Genomic DNA, 18,335 nt, shown 5'->3' with positions numbered 1-18,335 from the left:
TCTACCTTGTGCAGAAGTTGAATAGTAAGAGAGGTAGCCGCGTTAGTCTGTATTCCAACAGAACAAAGCGGCAGAAATGTAGCACTTTAACAAAATGATTTATTTCGCGATGAGCTTTCGTGGGAAAGACCCAATTCTTTCTGTCCCACGAAAGCTCATCACGGGATAAATCGTTTTGTTAGTCTTTAAAGTGTTATATTTCTGCTGCTTTGTTTTGTTTTTCAGAAGTTGTGATCTGGGCTCACCAACAATCTGGATATTGGTTTTAGAATAATGAGGTAGCGGAAACACAAGAGATAAGTTCGTCTCATATTTTCTGAGCCTTTGGGATGCCCTTGGGGTGTTTTAGTCTTTGAAATTTTTTCCACAGTTATGAGGGTTAGAAACTTACTTCTTTTGGACAAAGAACACTGAAGTTATCACATCCCCCTGACCCAGGCCTCTGAGCCTTTAGAAGGAAGCAATAAGCATCATGAGGCTCCAAGACAAAATCATGAGCATTGGCAATGCTTTGCTCACCAGTGAGGTTTAATGTCCCATACGCTGCTTTTGATTCATTGAGTTCCAGTCCCATGTCCCTCTTGTTTACCCTGAGCTTACCATAGTTCTTGAGGTATATCAAAGTATGTTTGTGAGGGGCTGGGGTTTCCATATTGCCCTCATACCTTTGTTATCCACTTGCACTGTTACCAGTTAATATGTTTTTTAATTAATCTTTTCAATGCTTCAGTAAGACAGGCTGGATGGGCCGCAGTTCTTACCACTGCCTACCTGGCAAATTATTTACCACACTTTCATCTCCCTGGAATGTTTTTATGCTAGGGGAGCATTACAATGGTCAGTGTCCCGAAAGCAGAGGTAAATCCAGTTTTTAAAAGTCAATTGGCAAAATAGAAAGATACACAACCCTACACTTCACCAGTACTGCATGTTGTATATTAGGATTACCATGTAAAAAAGAGGACACCCCTGAGAGAGAGTGTATCTGTAACAGTATCTACCAACTCACAGTGTATTAGTGTGTTATAGTATATCTACTACATTCCTGCAAAGCGAGATGGTAGATACTGATACAGATACACTCCCTGTCAAGGGTGCCCTCTTTTTTGAAAGGTCAAATATGGTAGCCCTACATATAAAGATTGCCCTAAGAAGTCTGCATTACCTTGCAATGTGACTGTCAGTATGCTGTTTCCTCAGAGTCTTGTTTATACCACCTGTTGGTCAGTACAAAGTGTTATGCAAAATAGACTTGCAACAAGTGGTTTGATCAAACTTCCTGTGCAATTCAACCACTGGGGAGTAAGATTCAGTAGAATTAGTGGAATTTTCCAAATATATATTTGTCTTTCTTTCCAAAGCTTCTGTCCCATGAAATGTTTCTGTCACCTCATGTGCACAGTTTACCCTACACACCAGTACGTAACTGCAAAGGAAAGGTAAAAAGCAGTTCAGGGCACTGATCAAACTATGCACCCAAAATATGGGTTCTGTGTCAAAACTGAGTGGTCTGAGCAGAAATCAGAGGCACGTCTAGAATTAAACCTGAGTGGCAGGGCACATGGAAGGAAACAGGCAGACAAGAATCAGGAGTAGATTCGGAAAGCTGGAGCCCATAAAAGCTTATGCTCCAGAATGTCTGCTAGTCTGTAAGGTGTAGAACTGAAGCGAGGAAAATGTTCTGGCCACTTTGGTGGTGCGGGGGAGAAAAGAAAAGCACCGGTTAGCAGAGGATGGTTTCGATCCATCGACCTCTGGGTTATGGGCCCAGCACGCTTCCGCTGCGCCACTCTGCTCATCTACTGCCCATTTTTCTCAATCTCCCTGAAGAACTCACGAGGCTTCCTCTCGACAAGCGTTGCAAATTCTGGTTTAGCTGGTAGGGGGCACACAGTCACTCTCCAGATCTTGCTTTATGCGACTCTTCTGTTCACTCCCTTGCAGCCTGCACCAGCGAGAAGGGCAACAGGTTGGCCCTTTGTCTTTCTTAGATACATATTGCTTCCTGATCTGGCTGTAAACTAGTCACACTCCGCCACTGCTCCCGGCTTCTCTTCCGCACTAGAATTACCGGAGCATTGTTAGTTCCTTGCTTCTCTGCTTTGTATGCGTAATCTGCTAATAAAAAGTGGAAGGCGGCTGTGGATTTTCCATTTTAACAAAAACGTTGCTGCGTTGGCCGGGAATCGAACCCGGGTCAACTGCTTGGAAGGCAGCTATGCTAACCACTATACCACCAACGCCTGTGTACCGTCTTTTGCTTTGAATTTTTTTGAGCATCTGCGAATCAGTGGCCTCTGTACCCATAGAGTTCGTATTTGAGACACAGCTAGGGATCCCGGAAGGCCATCGCTGCCCGGCTCCTTTGCTGCACATAAGGAAAGTGTTGCAAGATGACAAAAATACCCAGTGGCACCTGAAGAAATCTTCACAGGTTCCCACGATGCTGCTGTTCAGCTTGACGCTGGGACAGACTAGACTGCGTGGGGAGGTTGCGGCCGCGTGGGGAGGTTTCAAAGGCCAGGGGGCAGGCTAGGCCTCTGTCGCTGAGGGCAGACTACCTGTCCTCCGTGATTGCTCTAGGCCGTTCCGATAGGCATGTGCATGACAGGGGGAAATCCCCCCCCCCAGCAGCAACCCTCAGGTTGGCTGTGGAGCCCACAGGAAGGGCACTGGTATGGCAGGCTGACGTACGACAGCTGACCCTCCCCTCGCTTGATCCCTTCCTGCTCTCTGCAGTGACGGTCCAAGGAGCACTTGGCCCTGGCTTTGTTTTGTAGCAGGAGACAAGAACTAACAGGGTCCAACCCTTCGGCCGCTCCCCAGCCCCCAGAGTCTTCACAAAGTGCACAGCAATGGTGGCAGCTCACCCGCACAAACACAGGGTCCAGGTGTTTCCATATCTGGCTTATCCAGGCCTGGTCCCAGGAGCAAGCCAGGAACCACATAGCCCTCACCGGGGACCCATTCCAGCCTCTGGGCCTAATCCTCAAGGAGCCCAAATCAACCTGGACACCTATCCAGCCCACAGAGGCCGGAGGTGTGGTTCTGGACTCCCACCTGGCTTGGGACATGCTACCAGACCACGGCTCTCATTCATGGAAAGGCGTCATATGGAGTCCCTTTCCAAACACCATACCACGACAGCAGGAGCCCGCCTGAGGCTTTTGGCACACATAGTGTCATGCACATATCTGATACTCCATCTCAGACCCCTCCAATCATCGTTTGGCAAGGAACAGCAGGGTGGGCAAGGACATGTGAGACACAGTTCTGACGGTGCCACCAGAGATCCTCCTCTCCCTCTTGTTCTGGGTGTAGGGCAAAGTGGTTTGTGCAGTATTCCATAAAGACAAAGTGAAGGTGTTGCTCAGGTCCCTTCTGAATCCCACCCACCTCCCCTCTGTCAGAATTCCAGCTGGAAGGAGCTGAGTGGGGGAGAGCCGGCTGTTGTATGTATGCACCGCCATACCAGGCTCATGCCAGCGGGCTACAGAGCTGGTCTGATGGGTACTGCTAGGTGGGGAGAGGTCTCCCACAACTGCGCACACGGCGCGCATATGCCTACAGAATGGAATGGAGCTACAAGAGTAACCATGACTCATGCATCTGACAAAGTGGGTCTTTGCCCACGAAAGCTGATGCTCCAAAATATCTGTTGGTCTATAAGGAGCCACAGGACTTCTTGTCATTTTGCAGCAGGAGTTCTGAGTTGAAAACACTTGATGTCCTTTTCTTCCCCTGCTGCTGGGTTCAGCAACGCCCCTATTTTCCACCCCACACCCAGGAAGAATTAGTTCAGTGGATCGTGGACCTCCTTTATCAAAGCTGAAATTACTTTATTTTAAGCTGTAACGCTGGCTTAGGTTCATGGCTTTTCCCTCTGGCTGTACCATTGCGGGGGGAGAGCAGGGCCGCAGAGCTACTGGAGTGGCTACCGGTGGTGGTGATGGGGGCCTCGGGCTTCCTTCTGTATCTCGTTGGACTAGAAGGCAAAAAGTTGCTGGAGATGCCAGGGATTGAACCAGGGACCTCATACATGCGAAGCATGCGCTCTACCACTGAGCTACATCCCCACGGAAAAAGGAAGTTTCGCTCTCTCTATATGTGGCATTGAAGACACCTGTTTTGCCCTCCATGAAGAGCAACCCGTATTGGAGTTTACAGCTTCCACCACTTTTGACAGCAGACGAGGTGGCCGAGTGGTTAAGGCGATGGACTGCTAATCCATTGTGCTCTGCACGCGTGGGTTCGAATCCCATCCTCGTCGGTTTCCATTGCTCTCCTTTACCTTTTAAACAGGAACTTCTTTCAGCGGGATGAAGAAACCACCGTGCAAACAAACCGGCGCCGGCCAGGTGCAGTTCGTTCCATATCACACAGCTAATTTAACCGTGCAGCAATTCGTATTTGAGTGGCAGCAGGGAAGCTGGGCCGCCGGGGCTTTCCGCTCTCTCGCGCCCCTAAAGCGGCTGTAAGAGTTTGGAACGCCTCAGGGAGAAGCGCGCCTCTGCCTTTTCTTGCGCTCGTGCCCGGGCTGCGCACAGGAGGGCCCCCTTTTCCCCACTGTTTTCTTTTAATTTCTCTCGACGGACGGACAAAACAGGCTCCTCGCTCGCTGCAGTCGGCCCCTGTTCCTCGTCCTCTCAACTTCTGGAGCGCTCTCATTTGTATGCTCACCGGCCACCTCGTTATCTCACCCCGCCCTGGTGGTCTGCTCCTGTGGCGCTCCTCCAGCCCGTTCACCCCGTTGCTTCTTTTCAGGTGGGATAAGTGGCCCGAAGCTTTGGTAAGAAGGAAAATTTAAAAGCTAGGGAGAAAGGAAACTAAGGAATTTCACGTACAGCGAACAAACAGCTGTCTCTGTGGCGCAATCGGTTAGCGCGTTCGGCTGTTAACCGAAAGGTTGGTGGTTCGAGCCCACCCAGGGACGTTAGGCCATCAATAGGTGTGGTTTTGACTTATTAGCCCGTTTATTAAGAGTTATCTCACAGGCAACGCCTACAGATAACATTAGCCAGTTACTCTGACTCAGCTGTAAACCACACGATGTTAGATCGTTGATCCACCGCGGAACTGCACAACGACGTGACTCTCCAAATGCTTTGTGACTTTTTCTCGTCAGCCATTTTACCACCATACGATACGGGAGACGTTAGTTTAGCCTCGCAGTGGCTCCGCCTTCGAATAATACACAGCCGCATTGTTCAAGGGCTAGTTTTCAGCGTCTCTGTGGAGGAATTAACTAGGCCATAGCACCATCGTGTGGCCATTTCAGTTCGCTCATATTTCTCCACTGAAAATCTAAAGTGAGTTTTTACCCATCAAAGTTCGTTACTAAATAAATTAATGTGTTATAGTTTGTCAGGCGCTACAGGACTGCTTAGTTGTAGTGTTTTTGGTTTTGTTTTGTGAATGAAGCTACAGCCTAACACGCTCACCGCCCTGAGACCCTTTTCAGGAAAATGTTTTGTCCCTAGTGGAAATCCCAGAACAGATTTTCAGTTGCTATATACAGAATTCATACTAGACTGAGCCTTTGAACCAGAGAGAGCAGAAGCTAGCGGGGACATCAGTGAATAAGGTCTTTAAAGAACCTGTTTTTGAGGGAATTTCTGTCTCCTCTAGTAGAAGCCAACGTGCTTCACCACGACTACCTGCCTCAAGAGACCAAATAACAAGAAATTTATTCCCAGCGCTGAACTCATGGGACACCCAGTTCGCAATCAACTACGTTTAGTTTTTCCCCTTCACGTGTGAGTCCTAAGTTTTCTGGAGATCTGAGCACGAGCTGAGAAACTGGCGGCGAGAAGGAAGCCTGAACAGCCCTGGTCACTGTGCAAGCACCTTGAGCAACCATCTCAGTGAGTTACTTTAGCCCACAAGGTACGAGGAGCTGGGTAAGTCTATTCTTAGCCCTGGAAAAGTTAATCTTTTACGTGAGATCAGACACCGAGTTGTTCTGCTCTGGTTGTTTAAAACAATTAAGTCTATTTAACAGAACCCAATCAGTAAATTTCGTCTCTTTTACGTGGACACGTGGTGGCTCTTAGAAGAGCCGTTGGGGTGGTTGTTGGGAGCCAGGCGGGGCTCGGAGAGGGGCGGTCTAAGCCCTCTCCCCGCGGATGCGGCGAGCCAGCTGGATGTCTTTGGGCATGATAGTGACGCGCTTAGCGTGGATAGCGCACAGGTTGGTGTCCTCGAAGAGCCCCACCAGATAGGCCTCGCTCGCCTCCTGGAGGGCCATGACGGCTGAACTCTGGAAGCGCAGGTCGGTCTTGAAGTCCTGGGCGATCTCCCGCACCAGGCGCTGGAAGGGCAGCTTACGGATCAGCAGCTCTGTAGACTTCTGGTAGCGGCGAATTTCCCGCAGGGCGACAGTGCCAGGGCGGTAACGATGGGGCTTCTTCACCCCGCCAGTAGCTGGGGCGCTTTTCCGGGCAGCCTTAGTAGCTAGCTGCTTCCGGGGCGCTTTGCCACCGGTGGACTTGCGAGCCGTCTGCTTGGTACGAGCCATCCCCGCAGTAAGACCCTGCTCACCAGTCAGATAAAAGCACAGCGAGCGTCCTGGACGGGCTACTCACAATTTATAGCCTGATCTTGGCTCCTCATTGGCTAGTACCAGCTCTGCTACCGTTGAGGGGGTTTAAATTTCCCGGGCTTCTCACTGATTGGCTACAGCAGTCTCCGCCTCTTGAGCGCAAGAGGGTTGTGGGGTTTGAGTGCTTGGGGAGGGGGGGATAATTCTGGAAAGTGATTGGCTGGAACTTGAAACCTGTCATCTCGTTACAAGCAGGACGGTCCGGAGGGGAAAGTAGCGGTGCCCGATCTCTGATTGGCTGCGGGTGGCCATTATTTGAATTTCGCGCGCTTGATGGAGGTTTTGCGACCCACCATGTGTGGCTAACCTGTACCCCACAGCCCTGCCCCAGTTGCTCCCCAGAGAGGCAAAGGCTCCCTGGCGATCCGCTGTAACCGGCATGTCCCTGCTTTCTGCCGCTAAATTCGGGGTGTCGGAGCCAATGGGACGAGCTCAATGGATCGTGCACAGTACACGCGGATCCCGGCTTTGCAAAGGGCTTTGGTCTCTCTTCTGCCTATGCAAAGGTAGTAAAGGCTCAATATGAAAGATACCCTGTGTGCCACGACTGGTCTTCTAACAGGGGGAGGCAGTTTTCCCTCTGACCCTTCCTGCTCCTAGAAAGAAGCCTCACCAGCCTCACCTCATTTGGTCAGGCTCCGGTTTGTGCGCTTCTTTGAATGCACCTCACGGCCCTAGTTTTGTGAACTTTCCTACTTCTAAAAGGAATAAGTGTGCTTTACCGCTGTGACAGGAGAGGATGCTATTCCACGGGTTATGTTGCATGTTTCCAACTGGCCTGCTGGCAATCCCACCTGCGTGCCTCAGTTTCCCTAGATACAGCATCTGCGTATAGTCGGTAATGGGAGTTGCAGAGTGATGACTTCTCACACACACACAACAGGCCCCCATAGCTTTTGGGGCCCAGACAACCAGTTGACATTTCTTTCCCAGAAAACAGGACAAAGGAGGGGACTGGCTGGTTTGAACTAAAACTGGACTATTGAGCAGGGCAGGCTCTGGCTGGAGGAGGGAGGAAGGAAGGGGCAGGGGCCCAAGGGCAACTCCTCTTCCCCAGGCTGGATGGTGCTGGCAGCTGGTTTCTCTAGGTTGATACGTCTATTCTACCCCACGTCTCTAGCACCTAATAAACCTGTTCACCCTGCTAGTTAAGTCACATGACTGCCGATAGGGTTCAGGGCCTGGTGAACCCTACACTGTGACAATAGCTACCAAGTTGAGGGGAAGGGGTAGAGAACCACCTTTGGAAGACTTACTAACATCCATCTTTTAAATAGATAACTTTCATTTTCTCTCCAAGCAGCTGAATTCTAAAAACATAAATGAAGGGCTGTAACCTCTATTCCTTGGGAACTTCCTTATGCATTTGCACCACAGAGGAGCACGAAGCCCAGCTTCACAAGTTTGACAGCAATGATTTCACCCCTTTACTTTTTTCTGCCAGGTTTTAAAGTGTTTTCTTAACACTATTCACATACCTGGAATATAGCTATACAGGAACATATTATTCCAATTTAATACACCAATAACGTGGAAGCCTCCTAAAGCAAAGAACCATTTTCTTGTTTTCAGGAAATACAAGTTTTTCAGCTTTTTATGAAACTGTGGGTGGCTCTTAAAAGAGCCTTTGGTTTCACAAACAGGGAAATGTAGCTGCCTCACTTGCCCTTAGCTTTATGGCTCTCGGTTTTCTTCGGGAGCAGGACAGCCTGGATGTTCGGCAAAACACCACCTTGAGCGATGGTTACTTTACCCAGCAATTTGTTCAACTCCTCATCGTTGCGGATAGCCAGCTGCAAGTGGCGTGGGATGATACGAGTCTTCTTGTTATCGCGAGCAGCGTTGCCCGCTAGCTCCAAGATTTCAGCCGTGAGGTACTCCAGCACTGCAGCCATGTAAACAGGAGCACCGGCCCCAACGCGCTCTGCATAATTCCCTTTGCGCAACAAGCGATGTACGCGGCCCACAGGGAATTGCAGCCCAGCCCGAGAAGAACGAGACTTTGCCTTAGCACGCACTTTACCCCCCTGCTTTCCGCGGCCAGACATGATTACAGTTACCGTCTAAAACAACTTGTCGAGCAAACGGAAAATAACTCGGGAGCCAGCTGTCGGCCTTTTATCTCCTCATGGGAGATAGGGAGTACGCCTGCTGATTGGCTGACTCTTGAGGCACTTCCAAACAGCCAATGGTAAAGCTACTTCTAACCTCTGCCAATGGCAACAGAAGGAAGCGAATGTCATCCAATAGAAATTCAGTACTGGGCAGTCGGATGTTTCTAACAAAAGAGACGCCCAGTGTGTAACTAGCCAATAGGAAAGCGTCAATTCAGCTACCTTTATTTGCATAGGAGCTCTATAAATAAAGGACATGACGAAATAGGTGCTATTGCTGTTATTCTGCTATCTGGTGTTGTGAGTAACGTGTCGACATGCCGGAGCCTGCCAAGTCCGCTCCCGCGCCCAAGAAGGGCTCCAAGAAAGCGGTGACTAAGACCCAGAAGAAGGGGGATAAGAAGCGCCGCAAGACGAGGAAGGAGAGTTACTCCATCTACGTCTACAAGGTGCTGAAGCAGGTTCACCCCGATACCGGCATCTCTTCTAAGGCCATGGGCATCATGAACTCCTTCGTCAACGACATCTTCGAGCGCATCGCCGGGGAGGCGTCTCGCCTGGCGCATTACAACAAGCGCTCGACCATCACTTCTCGGGAGATCCAGACCGCCGTGCGCCTGCTGCTGCCTGGGGAGCTGGCTAAGCACGCTGTGTCTGAGGGTACTAAGGCCGTCACCAAGTACACCAGCTCCAAGTAATTAGTGCGTCTTCTTCAAAACCCAAAGGCTCTTTTAAGAGCCACCAATTTTGTCTCGTGAAAGAGTTTGAGTCACCATATGTAGAAAACACTTAAGTTTCAGAAAGTTAAACTATAATATTGAAGTTCATCTTTCTATTGGTGTTAAATGAAAATATGAATGGATAATCCAGGTTATTTAAGTCTTTTTAAGGCTTGTGTTAGTATCACTTTGTTTACCTCTAGAAATGTTTTTAAAAGTGATATCTAGTTATAGAAAACATTTTCCTAAACAAATCACTGTTCCTTTAAAAAAAAAAACTATTCCGTCTTTAATGGCATCAAAACCTTTCAAAAGGAAAGAGTAGAAGCCTAAAGACAGAATAAATAAGAATTAGATTCCTCTACTATTTAGAATGCTGACTCTTTTTAAAACTGCACTTTTTAGTTGCAGAGCAAACAAATTGAATAGTAACCGAGAGGGAGTTGTGCTAGTCTATACTATCAAAACAAAAAGCACTCAAGTAGCACTTTAAAGATTAGCAAAATAGTTTATTAGCTGAGCTTTCGTGGGACAGACCCACCTCTTCAGACCACAGCCACACCAGACCAGACTCAATATTTAAGGCGCAGAGAATCAAAAACAGTAATCAAGGAGGACAAATCAGAAAAAAATGATCAAGGTGAGCAAATCGGACGGTGGGTGGGAGAGGTCAAGAATTAGATTAAGACAAGTATGCAGAGGAGCCCCTATAGTTCAAACCACGTGTTGGTTTGAACCGGGATGGGAATTTTCTGAGTCGCTATAGGGGCTCGTCTGCATATTTGGCTTAATCTAATTCTTGACCTCCCCACCCCTCCACTCTCTGATTTGCTTACCCTGATTATCTTTTTCTGATTTGTCCTCCTTGATTACTGTTTTTGGTTCTCTGAGACTTAAATATTGAGTCTGTTCTTGTCTAGCTATGGTCTGAGGAAGTGAGTCTGTCCCACGAAAGCTCACCTAATAAATTATTTTGCTAGTCTTTAAAGTGCTACTTGATTGCTGCTACTTTTGGTAGGAAAGAAATTGTATAAGTAACAGCTGGGTTGTTAATGGTAACTTGTTTTTACGCTATTTTTCACTGCTCATCTTGTGTTCTATTCTTCCACTCACCCAACCCCCCAATTAATAGCGAGTGACTAAGAAAATTGCAGTAGAACAAAACATCTCACATTACAGCCAATGTCACTGATTAATCTTTGAGTATAGGGCACTCCCCATTCTAACATGGTTCATTTTCTGCAAGTACTGAAATGTCAAGGGTATCTTTATTTTTTTCAAAAAAGTGGGTTTTGTGGACATGTATACCTTTTTATCAGCCTATTAAGTGTGACACTGAGGGTTTTTTTGTTCTTTGCAGTTCTGACGGGGACTGGTATTTTAATTTTCTTTTCCCCTTATACTATTTTGTCGGCTTTCCCCCTCTCATCAGCACGTGTAAGTTAAATGCTTTATGTGAGAGTCCCCAAAATCAGTCACTTGCACCGAGACAGTTCAAGGATCTGTGGCGGAGTGTAAATTCAAATGGTCCTCTGATTCCGAACTGCTGATGGTATTGGCTACGTGAGTGGAGAATAGGCAAAAGGTTTGCACATATCCTGGGAAATGTGCGAATTTTCCCCCTACTGTTTAGGATGCTTGGAAGTGCGAATAGGCAGGGTATGGACCAAGTGTAGGCTTGCTGATGGGAAAACTTCATTTCCGAGGTAGTATCGTATAGCATCACGCTTTTGAGGCATTAATGGGTTTAAAAAAAAAAGATGATTTCTGAAACCCCTGTGATGTCTTCAGCAAATCTCCTCCCAGTTAAAGGACTGGGAGTGCAGTGCTGGTGCCACCCGAGCCAAAAGCTCAGGAGGAGAGAGAGAAGGGTGGACATACTGACCACCCAAGGAACCACACTGCCTCTGAAACAAACTTTGCAGATTTCTCAGCAACCTCAGCTCAGAGACCCCTGAAATGATGCGCGGCGTGGGCCGGTGAATCAAACTCAACATTGACTGGGACAAGGTCATTGGAAAACTCTGTAAACCTCTCTTGTGCGTATGCTTTAGAGCAGATAAGGCGCCAAATTTTACTCTTTGAATTTAAATTTAAGGACTGGGTGCTGATTGGTCAGCATTGCAAGCGGTCTCATTGGAGGAAGCGGAGACCCGACACCTCATAGGGCTCTGATGGAAAAGCGGGTAGAGGTTGGTGGGTCTCCCGCCTCCTCTTTGTTCCCTCTTAGTTCTCCCTCTGGTCGGGAAAGGGTCCCGCTAAAATTCTACGGAAACTGAGGTAAGATCACCCCCTCCTTCCTCTCTCTCGTTAGGGGGAAGCAAAGACTTATGTTAACACATCTGAACTTTCAAAAAAAGAGGACACCCCCGAGAGAGTAGCAGTATCTACCAAATCACCTTGTATTAATGTTTTATATATATAGTTAATACAGCTTGAGTTGATAAGATTTTTGTTTTACTTATCTAGTGTGGAAAATACAGCACATGCATACAATATAAGTTGCTAGACAGACACTCCCTCTCAAGGGTGTCCTCTTTTTTAGAAAGTTTAAATAAGGTAACCCTAAATCATGGGTGAGCAAACTTTTTATGTTAGGCCCCACTTTTTGTCCTTGCAGTTAGCAGCCCCCTGCCACCCCAACCTGTATAATGTAATCCAAACTGACGACAAATTTGGTTATGTTCATATGAAAAATCACCTCTTTTTGCACCTGTACAGAAACATATGTAGAATGAAAAACCTTTATTAATTGGTATATAAATGTGAATACATATACATAAGTGAATTTTCAGCATTTTTAATTAGATGAATGAGCCTGAGGCCCAGAATCCAATTGGACTGTCCTCACCTTCTAAAATTTCAAGCCCCCCAAGGGGGTCCACATCCCACTTTGCACACCCTTCCCCAAATTAAAAGTACAATGAAACTTTGGGAGTGATTCCAATTTCCTGATTAACTCATCCAGACAGCAGTGACCTATCTACACCAAACATGCTCAGAGAAAGTAACAGATAGCCCTGCTAGTCTATATATTATCAGAACAAAAAAGCAGTCCAGTAGCAATTTAAAGACTAAGAAAATAATTTATTAGGTGATTGAAGAAGTGGGTCTGTCCTACAAAAGCTCATCACCTAATAAATTATTTTGTTAGTCTTTAAATTGCTACTGGACTGCTTTTTTGTTTTGATGCTCAGAGTGCATGAAGGCTAGGGCTGTGCTGTATGTTTTGAAACATCAACATAGGGCTTTTGGGGGGTTGAATCTAGAGACACCCACAACACACATGGTCCATCCAAAGCTCTCCTCAGGCCTGAAGTTGAATTTGCTCCAAAGGAAAATTAGGCACAACTAGTGTGAAGGATAAAATGTTCCTAAGGGATTCATGACTGAAGTTTAGGATCTAAGAGGGATTTTCTGTAGTGCTTCAGTATTTGCTGCTCTGAGTCTTTCTTGATTAGTTTGGTTCCTTCCCTTTTATTATCCACTGCACCACTCCTGACAGACCTTTGTGTGGAGGCATACAATCTTTTCATAATATCTAATTTGGTCATGTTGCCAGACAAACAGTAGCACCCCTTATTTCACAAAAATGGAACAAATGGTTATTTCTGTAAATCTAGTTTGACTGTGACCATATAGGGTTAGGTATAATAGGAACCAATTACTGGGTCAGCATATGGATTAAATGAATAACCCAATACCCTGTTTCTGACAGAGGTCCATACCAGAGCTTTGGGAGGGGGGATGAACAGAACAGGACAAAATGTGTGTGCTCTAGCTTTTATTCCCTGTGCTATAGAATAGTTCCATCCAGTAAAGTTCCAGGTTCAGATCTGATTTCTTCACTTAATGTAATTAGGAAAGGAACAAAGGGGCCTATGCCTAGTGAATTCCCTACACTATAAATATGGTTGCAATTTAAGACTGCATAATTAGAACCTTTTCTTGTCAGAAGCCAGTTTCTCTCTACTGGTAGATCCAGGGAGATCAATAAACTGCCTAGCAGCTGTTACCCGCCCCCTCATATAGGTGGTCTTTACTACACTGGAGAAGGTAATCAAGGCATAAAAGTTGTAAACGCTTTCCAGGAAAGTGAGATAAGCAACCTTGAATTTGACAGCCCACAACCTTTCCCCCCCTTCATCCCACAAAGTGATTTCTAAGCTCTTCCTGAAACTGTGGGTGGCTCTTAAAAGAGCCTTTGGTGAGTTGGTGGGGTTAGCGTATGTTCTCACTTGCCCTTAGCTTTATGGCTCTCAGTTTTCTTAGGGAGCAGCACCGCCTGGATGTTAGGGAGAACCCCACCCTGTGCGATGGTGACGCCTCCCAAAAGCTTATTCAATTCTTCATCATTGCGAACCGCCAACTGAAGATGCCGAGGAATGATACGCGTTTTCTTATTATCCCGAGCCGCGTTCCCGGCCAGCTCCAAAATCTCAGCAGTCAGGTACTCCATGACAGCTGCCAAATACACAGGAGCTCCAGCCCCTACTCGCTCTGCGTAGTTACCTTTCCGTAGCAGACGATGTACCCGACCTACAGGAAACTGGAGACCCGCTCTTGAAGAGCGAGATTTAGCCTTAGCCCGCACTTTGCCTCCCTGCTTGCCGCGGCCAGACATGCCTAGAACAAATGCCAACAAACTCCCTCAACTACAAGATCAGACAATGACATAGCAAAGCGCTGAGACGCCGGCCTTTTATTCCCTCTTGGGGATGGGGCGAGAGACTTCCCATTGGCTGTTTGTTGCTTCTCCGCTAAACACCCAATAGAAAAGCCACTTCTCACCCCCGCCAATTGGAAAAGAAGGAGGCTAATATCGTCCAATAGAAAAACAGGCTTTGAAGCCCTGAAATTTGCATCTGACGTTGCAAAAAGAAGTAACGCCTGAGTAATTTTCTAGCCAATAGCAATGCTTGAATTCAGCTACCTTCATTTGCATGGAGGCTCTATAAATAAAGGGCATGACGCTAAGTGGGTTATTCCTCTCTATTCTTTCATAGTGGTGTGTCAGTGCTTGTCAAACATGCCGGAGCCTGCCAAGTCCGCTCCCGCGCCCAAGAAGGGCTCCAAGAAAGCGGTGACTAAGACCCAGAAGAAGGGGGATAAGAAGCGCCGCAAGACGAGGAAGGAGAGTTACTCCATCTACGTCTACAAGGTGCTGAAGCAGGTTCACCCCGATACCGGCATCTCTTCTAAGGCCATGGGCATCATGAACTCCTTCGTCAACGACATCTTCGAGCGCATCGCCGGGGAGGCGTCTCGCTTGGCGCATTACAACAAGCGCTCAACCATCACTTCTCGGGAGATCCAGACCGCCGTGCGCCTGCTGCTGCCTGGGGAGCTGGCTAAGCACGCCGTGTCTGAGGGTACTAAGGCCGTCACCAAGTACACCAGCTCCAAGTAAATCCTCTGTTCAGACTTCAACCCCCAAAGGCTCTTTTAAGAGCCACCCACTTGTACATGGAAGAGCTGTAGACACTTGCGTGCAGGGCAGAGGTGTAGATCTAACATGCGTTACCTACCAGCTGCTCTCCCCATGCAGGACTGAGCTAGGGCCCCATCCAGGTGAAAAGCGTTTTGTGGGCTTCGTTACAGACCCAACCATCCCTCGGCCGCACGTTAAAATGCTGTATTTTGGAAATCTGGGTGGGTGGGTAGCACAGATTTCATTCGCTGGGCTGGTCCGACAGGGAAATCTCCCCCGCCCCCATTGCGGAGTGAGGAGGAACCAAAGCGGGGGTGGGACGTATTTCGCGCCCGATCACTGCAATACATACAGGCGCTAATATTTGCCTTTTGAATTCAAAGATCAAAACCGGCTTATGATTGGTCGCGGTGGGATCCGCTGTCTCATTGGTTGCCCAGGAACTGTATGAGAAAGGGGGGGTCAGCGATTTCCCGCTTCAGTCCTCCCTTTGGTCTGATTCCATCCTTGTACGTGTGCTGCTGGCTACAAACTGACACGTGGTAGAGGGCTGGTTAAGGGTTCATCTTTACAGAACCCCTTTGCTTTTGAGCATCGTCATTAAACACACTGGTTTGACTTGACTGGTTTTCATGTACCCAGTCAATAAAGTTCTGTTCCAATGCTATTTACAGCTCTTATAGTTTTGGTACCTTTATTGTTCCTTGGGCAGGGAAGTGTTGCTAAAAGGTATTAAAACCTTCATGATTGAGGCTTCAGTGTATTTGACCCACTCACATTGGTACTGACATCATAAACCAACCCTCACATCTAGACATGTCAGACAACACTGAAGATTAGACTGGAAAATGAGGGGATCTGGGGGTAAGAAAGGTGTGGATGTGGTGTTCTGAGCAGAAATGTACACAAATATCAGTATCTCACTGTATGGCTTGGGGAGGGGTAGCCCTTCATTCAGCCACAAAGAGAAACAGGATCCATCTTTAAGAATACCTCAACACCATGCTGAAAGAGGTGAGTCTATTTTTCAAGAATGAAATCTTAAATAAATCTTGATTACTCACTTATTTTTCAGTGCTTTTGTTTACTGGGGGTTAACCCAGTGTAGCTCAAGGGAAGGAACAGCAGTAGAAAATGGTGTTTCCTTGAGAGTTCTCTTAAGCAGACAGAATAGTCTAATAGTTCAAACTGGTGCAACCCCCTGTTCCATTTTCACTGAGCTCACAACCCCAATGCAAGAAATGTTAATTTTAGTGTTTTGCACCCAGCATTTGAGCTGCATTGTGATATGCAGCTGCAGAGAACAAAGACTCTCAACCTAGCGCTTCCCAGCTCTGCTTCAGTCCTGCCCCCAAGATGCATTCCCTGTGCCTAGCCCCGTCCCCTGACCTAGCTGGGAGTGGAGCTGCAGTAGGCCCAACTGCTGGCCCCCACTGCAGCCTAGCGGTAGCTCCCCTTCTGGTCTCAGTTTCTCCACAAGCTTCAGCCCTAACAGTGGCCCCTTCCCCTATTCCCTCCTCCCCTCTCCAGAGCTGCAGTTCTGCCTGGAATAGAGGGCAGAGGAGCGGTCATGGCGGGCCTGTCCCTCAAAAGTTTGCAGCCTGCTGCTCTAGAGGGTGCAGCTCTGCTGGTGTGTTAGGGTTTCAGCTCACACACTTTATCTTCCTAATTTTACAATGTGGACAAACAGGGTGGTCAGCTGATGATTTTGTTGTGAGTCTCACACACATAATTCAAGTATCAGAGGGGTAGCTGTGTTAGTCTGGATCTGTAACAGCAACAAAGGGTCCTGTGGCACCTTATAGACTAACAGAAAAGATTTGAGCATGAGCTTTCCAGCATCTGATGAAGTGAGTCTTTGCTCATGAAAGCTCATGCTCAAAATTTTTCTGTTAGTCTATAAGGTGCCACAGGACCCTTTGCTTCTGAACACACATGTTGTTTTCCTTAAATCCCCAACTTCCGGAGTCAAGTGGTCATGTGAAGCTTTCAACCCCATTCCTAGAGGAAAAAGGAAGTTTTCTATTCCCAGTAGCTAGAAAAAGCCCCCAGCTGTGACCCACACACGCCCCACACCAGGGCACCCTGAGGGCTGAAAAGCAGCTGCAAACAAAAGGAATTCTTTGCATCTAGTTTTGGTACATAAACCTGTTGAGCTGGGGAGAGCATTTTGAATATTTTGAATATTTATTGGGTTTGGCAAGCCTGGACAAACCACCCCGTTTTATTTGCTCAGCCCCCCCATTGCCCCCCAATAACTAGGCAGCTGCTAGAAGGATAAGTCAGGATGAGGTGCTGAAGGCAGCAGGTGCCCCCAATTCTGCCATCTCCACTCAGAAGCAGAGATTCCCATCCTTTGGGAAGTCCCTGTTTGCTGGGACAACAGCCTGCCTCTGACCTCTCCCTGTGCCCCAGGCTGAGCGGCCGGTGCACTGGAGCCGGCTGGTCTTTTCCTCCGTCTGCCAACCAGAGAGGTTGGTGTAAAAAGAGCCAGGTCCGACCTTTTTTCTATGTGAGCCCGGATAGCTCAGTCGGCAGAGCATCAGACTTTTAATCTGAGGGTCCAGGGTTCAAGTCCCTGTTCGGGCGAAAAAGATGTTTTATGGCCGCGCCTGCGGCTCATTCATCGCGGCTGTTTCCCCGCCTACAAATTTTCTAACAACCCAAGAGACTTTCGCCACAACAGCTCCGAGGCACGTCCCTTCCCTCCTGTGTACAAACAGGCCCCCAAGGCGGTGCCTTCGCCCAAGTGCAGCGGAGTGAATGATGTTGAGCAGAGGGAGAGTGGAAATAGCCCGGATATGGCCGGGATCTAAGTCTGTGGCTATAAGCCGATGCCCAGACAATGTTTTCATGCCCTGCCTCACCCCTGAGCCGGGTGAGCGTCAATGGCTTTCATTCAAGAGTGGAATAAATTTTGTTCTGTGCACCACCCTAGAGACCCCTGCTGTCGGCAGTGGGCCCTGTAAGCTGGGCGCCGGGGTGGCCATGCTATGCCAGACAGATTTCACAGGGCGGGTCGGTGTTTCTCAAATGCAGGGGCCTGACCCAATGGGCACAGCAGGGTTATCTGAGGGTCACAGTGTTGCCACCCTTGCTTGTGCACTGCCTTCAGAGCTGGGCAGCTGGCACGCAGCAGCTGTTGGCCAGGGGCCCAGCTCTGCAGGCAGCAGCTCAGAAGTACGGTAGCCGACCATCCTTCCTACTGCACTGCTGGCAGCCACTCTGCCTTCAGAGAGGGGTTCCCAGCCGGCAGCTGCTGCTCTCCAGCTCTGCTGCTGCCTTTCTTCCAGCCTCATCTGATGCTCCCCAAGTTTTGCCTCTGCAGTCTCCTACGCCACTTGTCCTTTTTCTGGCAAGGCCTCGGCCTCGGGGAAGCCCATAAAGCACAGAACAGGCCTATGTGTGGTAAGACAGGTGGGGGAGTCGAGGGGGCACACAGCCCTACAAGGGGTGGCCGTGTGCGGGGT

General features: G+C 48.2%; 4 protein-coding genes and 6 non-coding genes across 10 annotated transcripts; 4 read left to right on the top strand and 6 right to left on the bottom strand.

Moving 5' to 3' along the window:
- Nucleotides 1–1,724: 1,724 nt before the first annotated feature.
- Nucleotides 1,725–1,796, bottom strand: TRNAM-CAU (transfer RNA methionine (anticodon CAU)). The gene has a single exon. It is a non-coding gene; the product is annotated as a tRNA-Met (tRNA).
- Nucleotides 1,797–2,171: 375 nt separating this feature from the next.
- TRNAG-UCC (transfer RNA glycine (anticodon UCC)) lies at nucleotides 2,172–2,243 on the bottom strand. Its single transcript has one exon. It is a non-coding gene; the product is annotated as a tRNA-Gly (tRNA).
- A 1,761-nt stretch (nucleotides 2,244–4,004) lies between these two features.
- TRNAA-CGC (transfer RNA alanine (anticodon CGC)) lies at nucleotides 4,005–4,076 on the bottom strand. The gene has a single exon. It is a non-coding gene; the product is annotated as a tRNA-Ala (tRNA).
- Nucleotides 4,077–4,188: 112 nt separating this feature from the next.
- Nucleotides 4,189–4,270, top strand: TRNAS-GCU (transfer RNA serine (anticodon GCU)). Its single transcript has one exon. It is a non-coding gene; the product is annotated as a tRNA-Ser (tRNA).
- A 589-nt stretch (nucleotides 4,271–4,859) lies between these two features.
- TRNAN-GUU (transfer RNA asparagine (anticodon GUU)) lies at nucleotides 4,860–4,933 on the top strand. The gene has a single exon. It is a non-coding gene; the product is annotated as a tRNA-Asn (tRNA).
- A 1,173-nt stretch (nucleotides 4,934–6,106) lies between these two features.
- On the bottom strand, nucleotides 6,107–6,517 carry LOC142024490 (histone H3). The gene has a single exon (XM_075016547.1). The coding sequence runs from the start codon at nucleotides 6,515–6,517 to the stop codon at nucleotides 6,107–6,109; it is 411 nt and encodes a 136-aa protein (XP_074872648.1).
- A 1,668-nt stretch (nucleotides 6,518–8,185) lies between these two features.
- LOC142024405 (histone H2A.J-like) lies at nucleotides 8,186–8,649 on the bottom strand. Its single transcript, XM_075016369.1, has one exon. It carries the CDS (start codon nucleotides 8,647–8,649, stop codon nucleotides 8,260–8,262), a length of 390 nt encoding a protein of 129 aa, XP_074872470.1. The 3' UTR covers nucleotides 8,186–8,259.
- A 364-nt stretch (nucleotides 8,650–9,013) lies between these two features.
- LOC142024350 (histone H2B 8-like) lies at nucleotides 9,014–14,652 on the top strand. The gene is made up of 2 exons (XM_075016287.1): nucleotides 9,014–9,409; nucleotides 14,441–14,652. The coding sequence occupies exons 1-2, from the start codon at nucleotides 9,033–9,035 to the stop codon at nucleotides 14,523–14,525; spliced, it is 462 nt and encodes a 153-aa protein (XP_074872388.1). The 5' UTR covers nucleotides 9,014–9,032; the 3' UTR covers nucleotides 14,526–14,652.
- On the bottom strand, nucleotides 10,397–14,339 carry LOC142024351 (histone H2A.J-like). Its single transcript, XM_075016288.1, has one exon. The coding sequence runs from the start codon at nucleotides 14,056–14,058 to the stop codon at nucleotides 13,669–13,671; it is 390 nt and encodes a 129-aa protein (XP_074872389.1). The 5' UTR covers nucleotides 14,059–14,339; the 3' UTR covers nucleotides 10,397–13,668.
- A 2,729-nt stretch (nucleotides 14,653–17,381) lies between the features above and the next one.
- On the top strand, nucleotides 17,382–17,454 carry TRNAK-UUU (transfer RNA lysine (anticodon UUU)). Its single transcript has one exon. It is a non-coding gene; the product is annotated as a tRNA-Lys (tRNA).
- The last annotated feature ends 881 nt before the right edge of the window (nucleotides 17,455–18,335 follow it).

The sequence above is a fragment of the Carettochelys insculpta genome, chromosome 22, assembly GCF_033958435.1.
Source record: "Carettochelys insculpta isolate YL-2023 chromosome 22, ASM3395843v1, whole genome shotgun sequence".
Taxonomy (NCBI): domain Eukaryota; kingdom Metazoa; phylum Chordata; order Testudines; family Carettochelyidae; genus Carettochelys; species Carettochelys insculpta.
The sequence above is the reverse complement of the archived record's forward strand: the minus strand, read 5'-3'. Positions and strand labels throughout refer to the sequence as shown.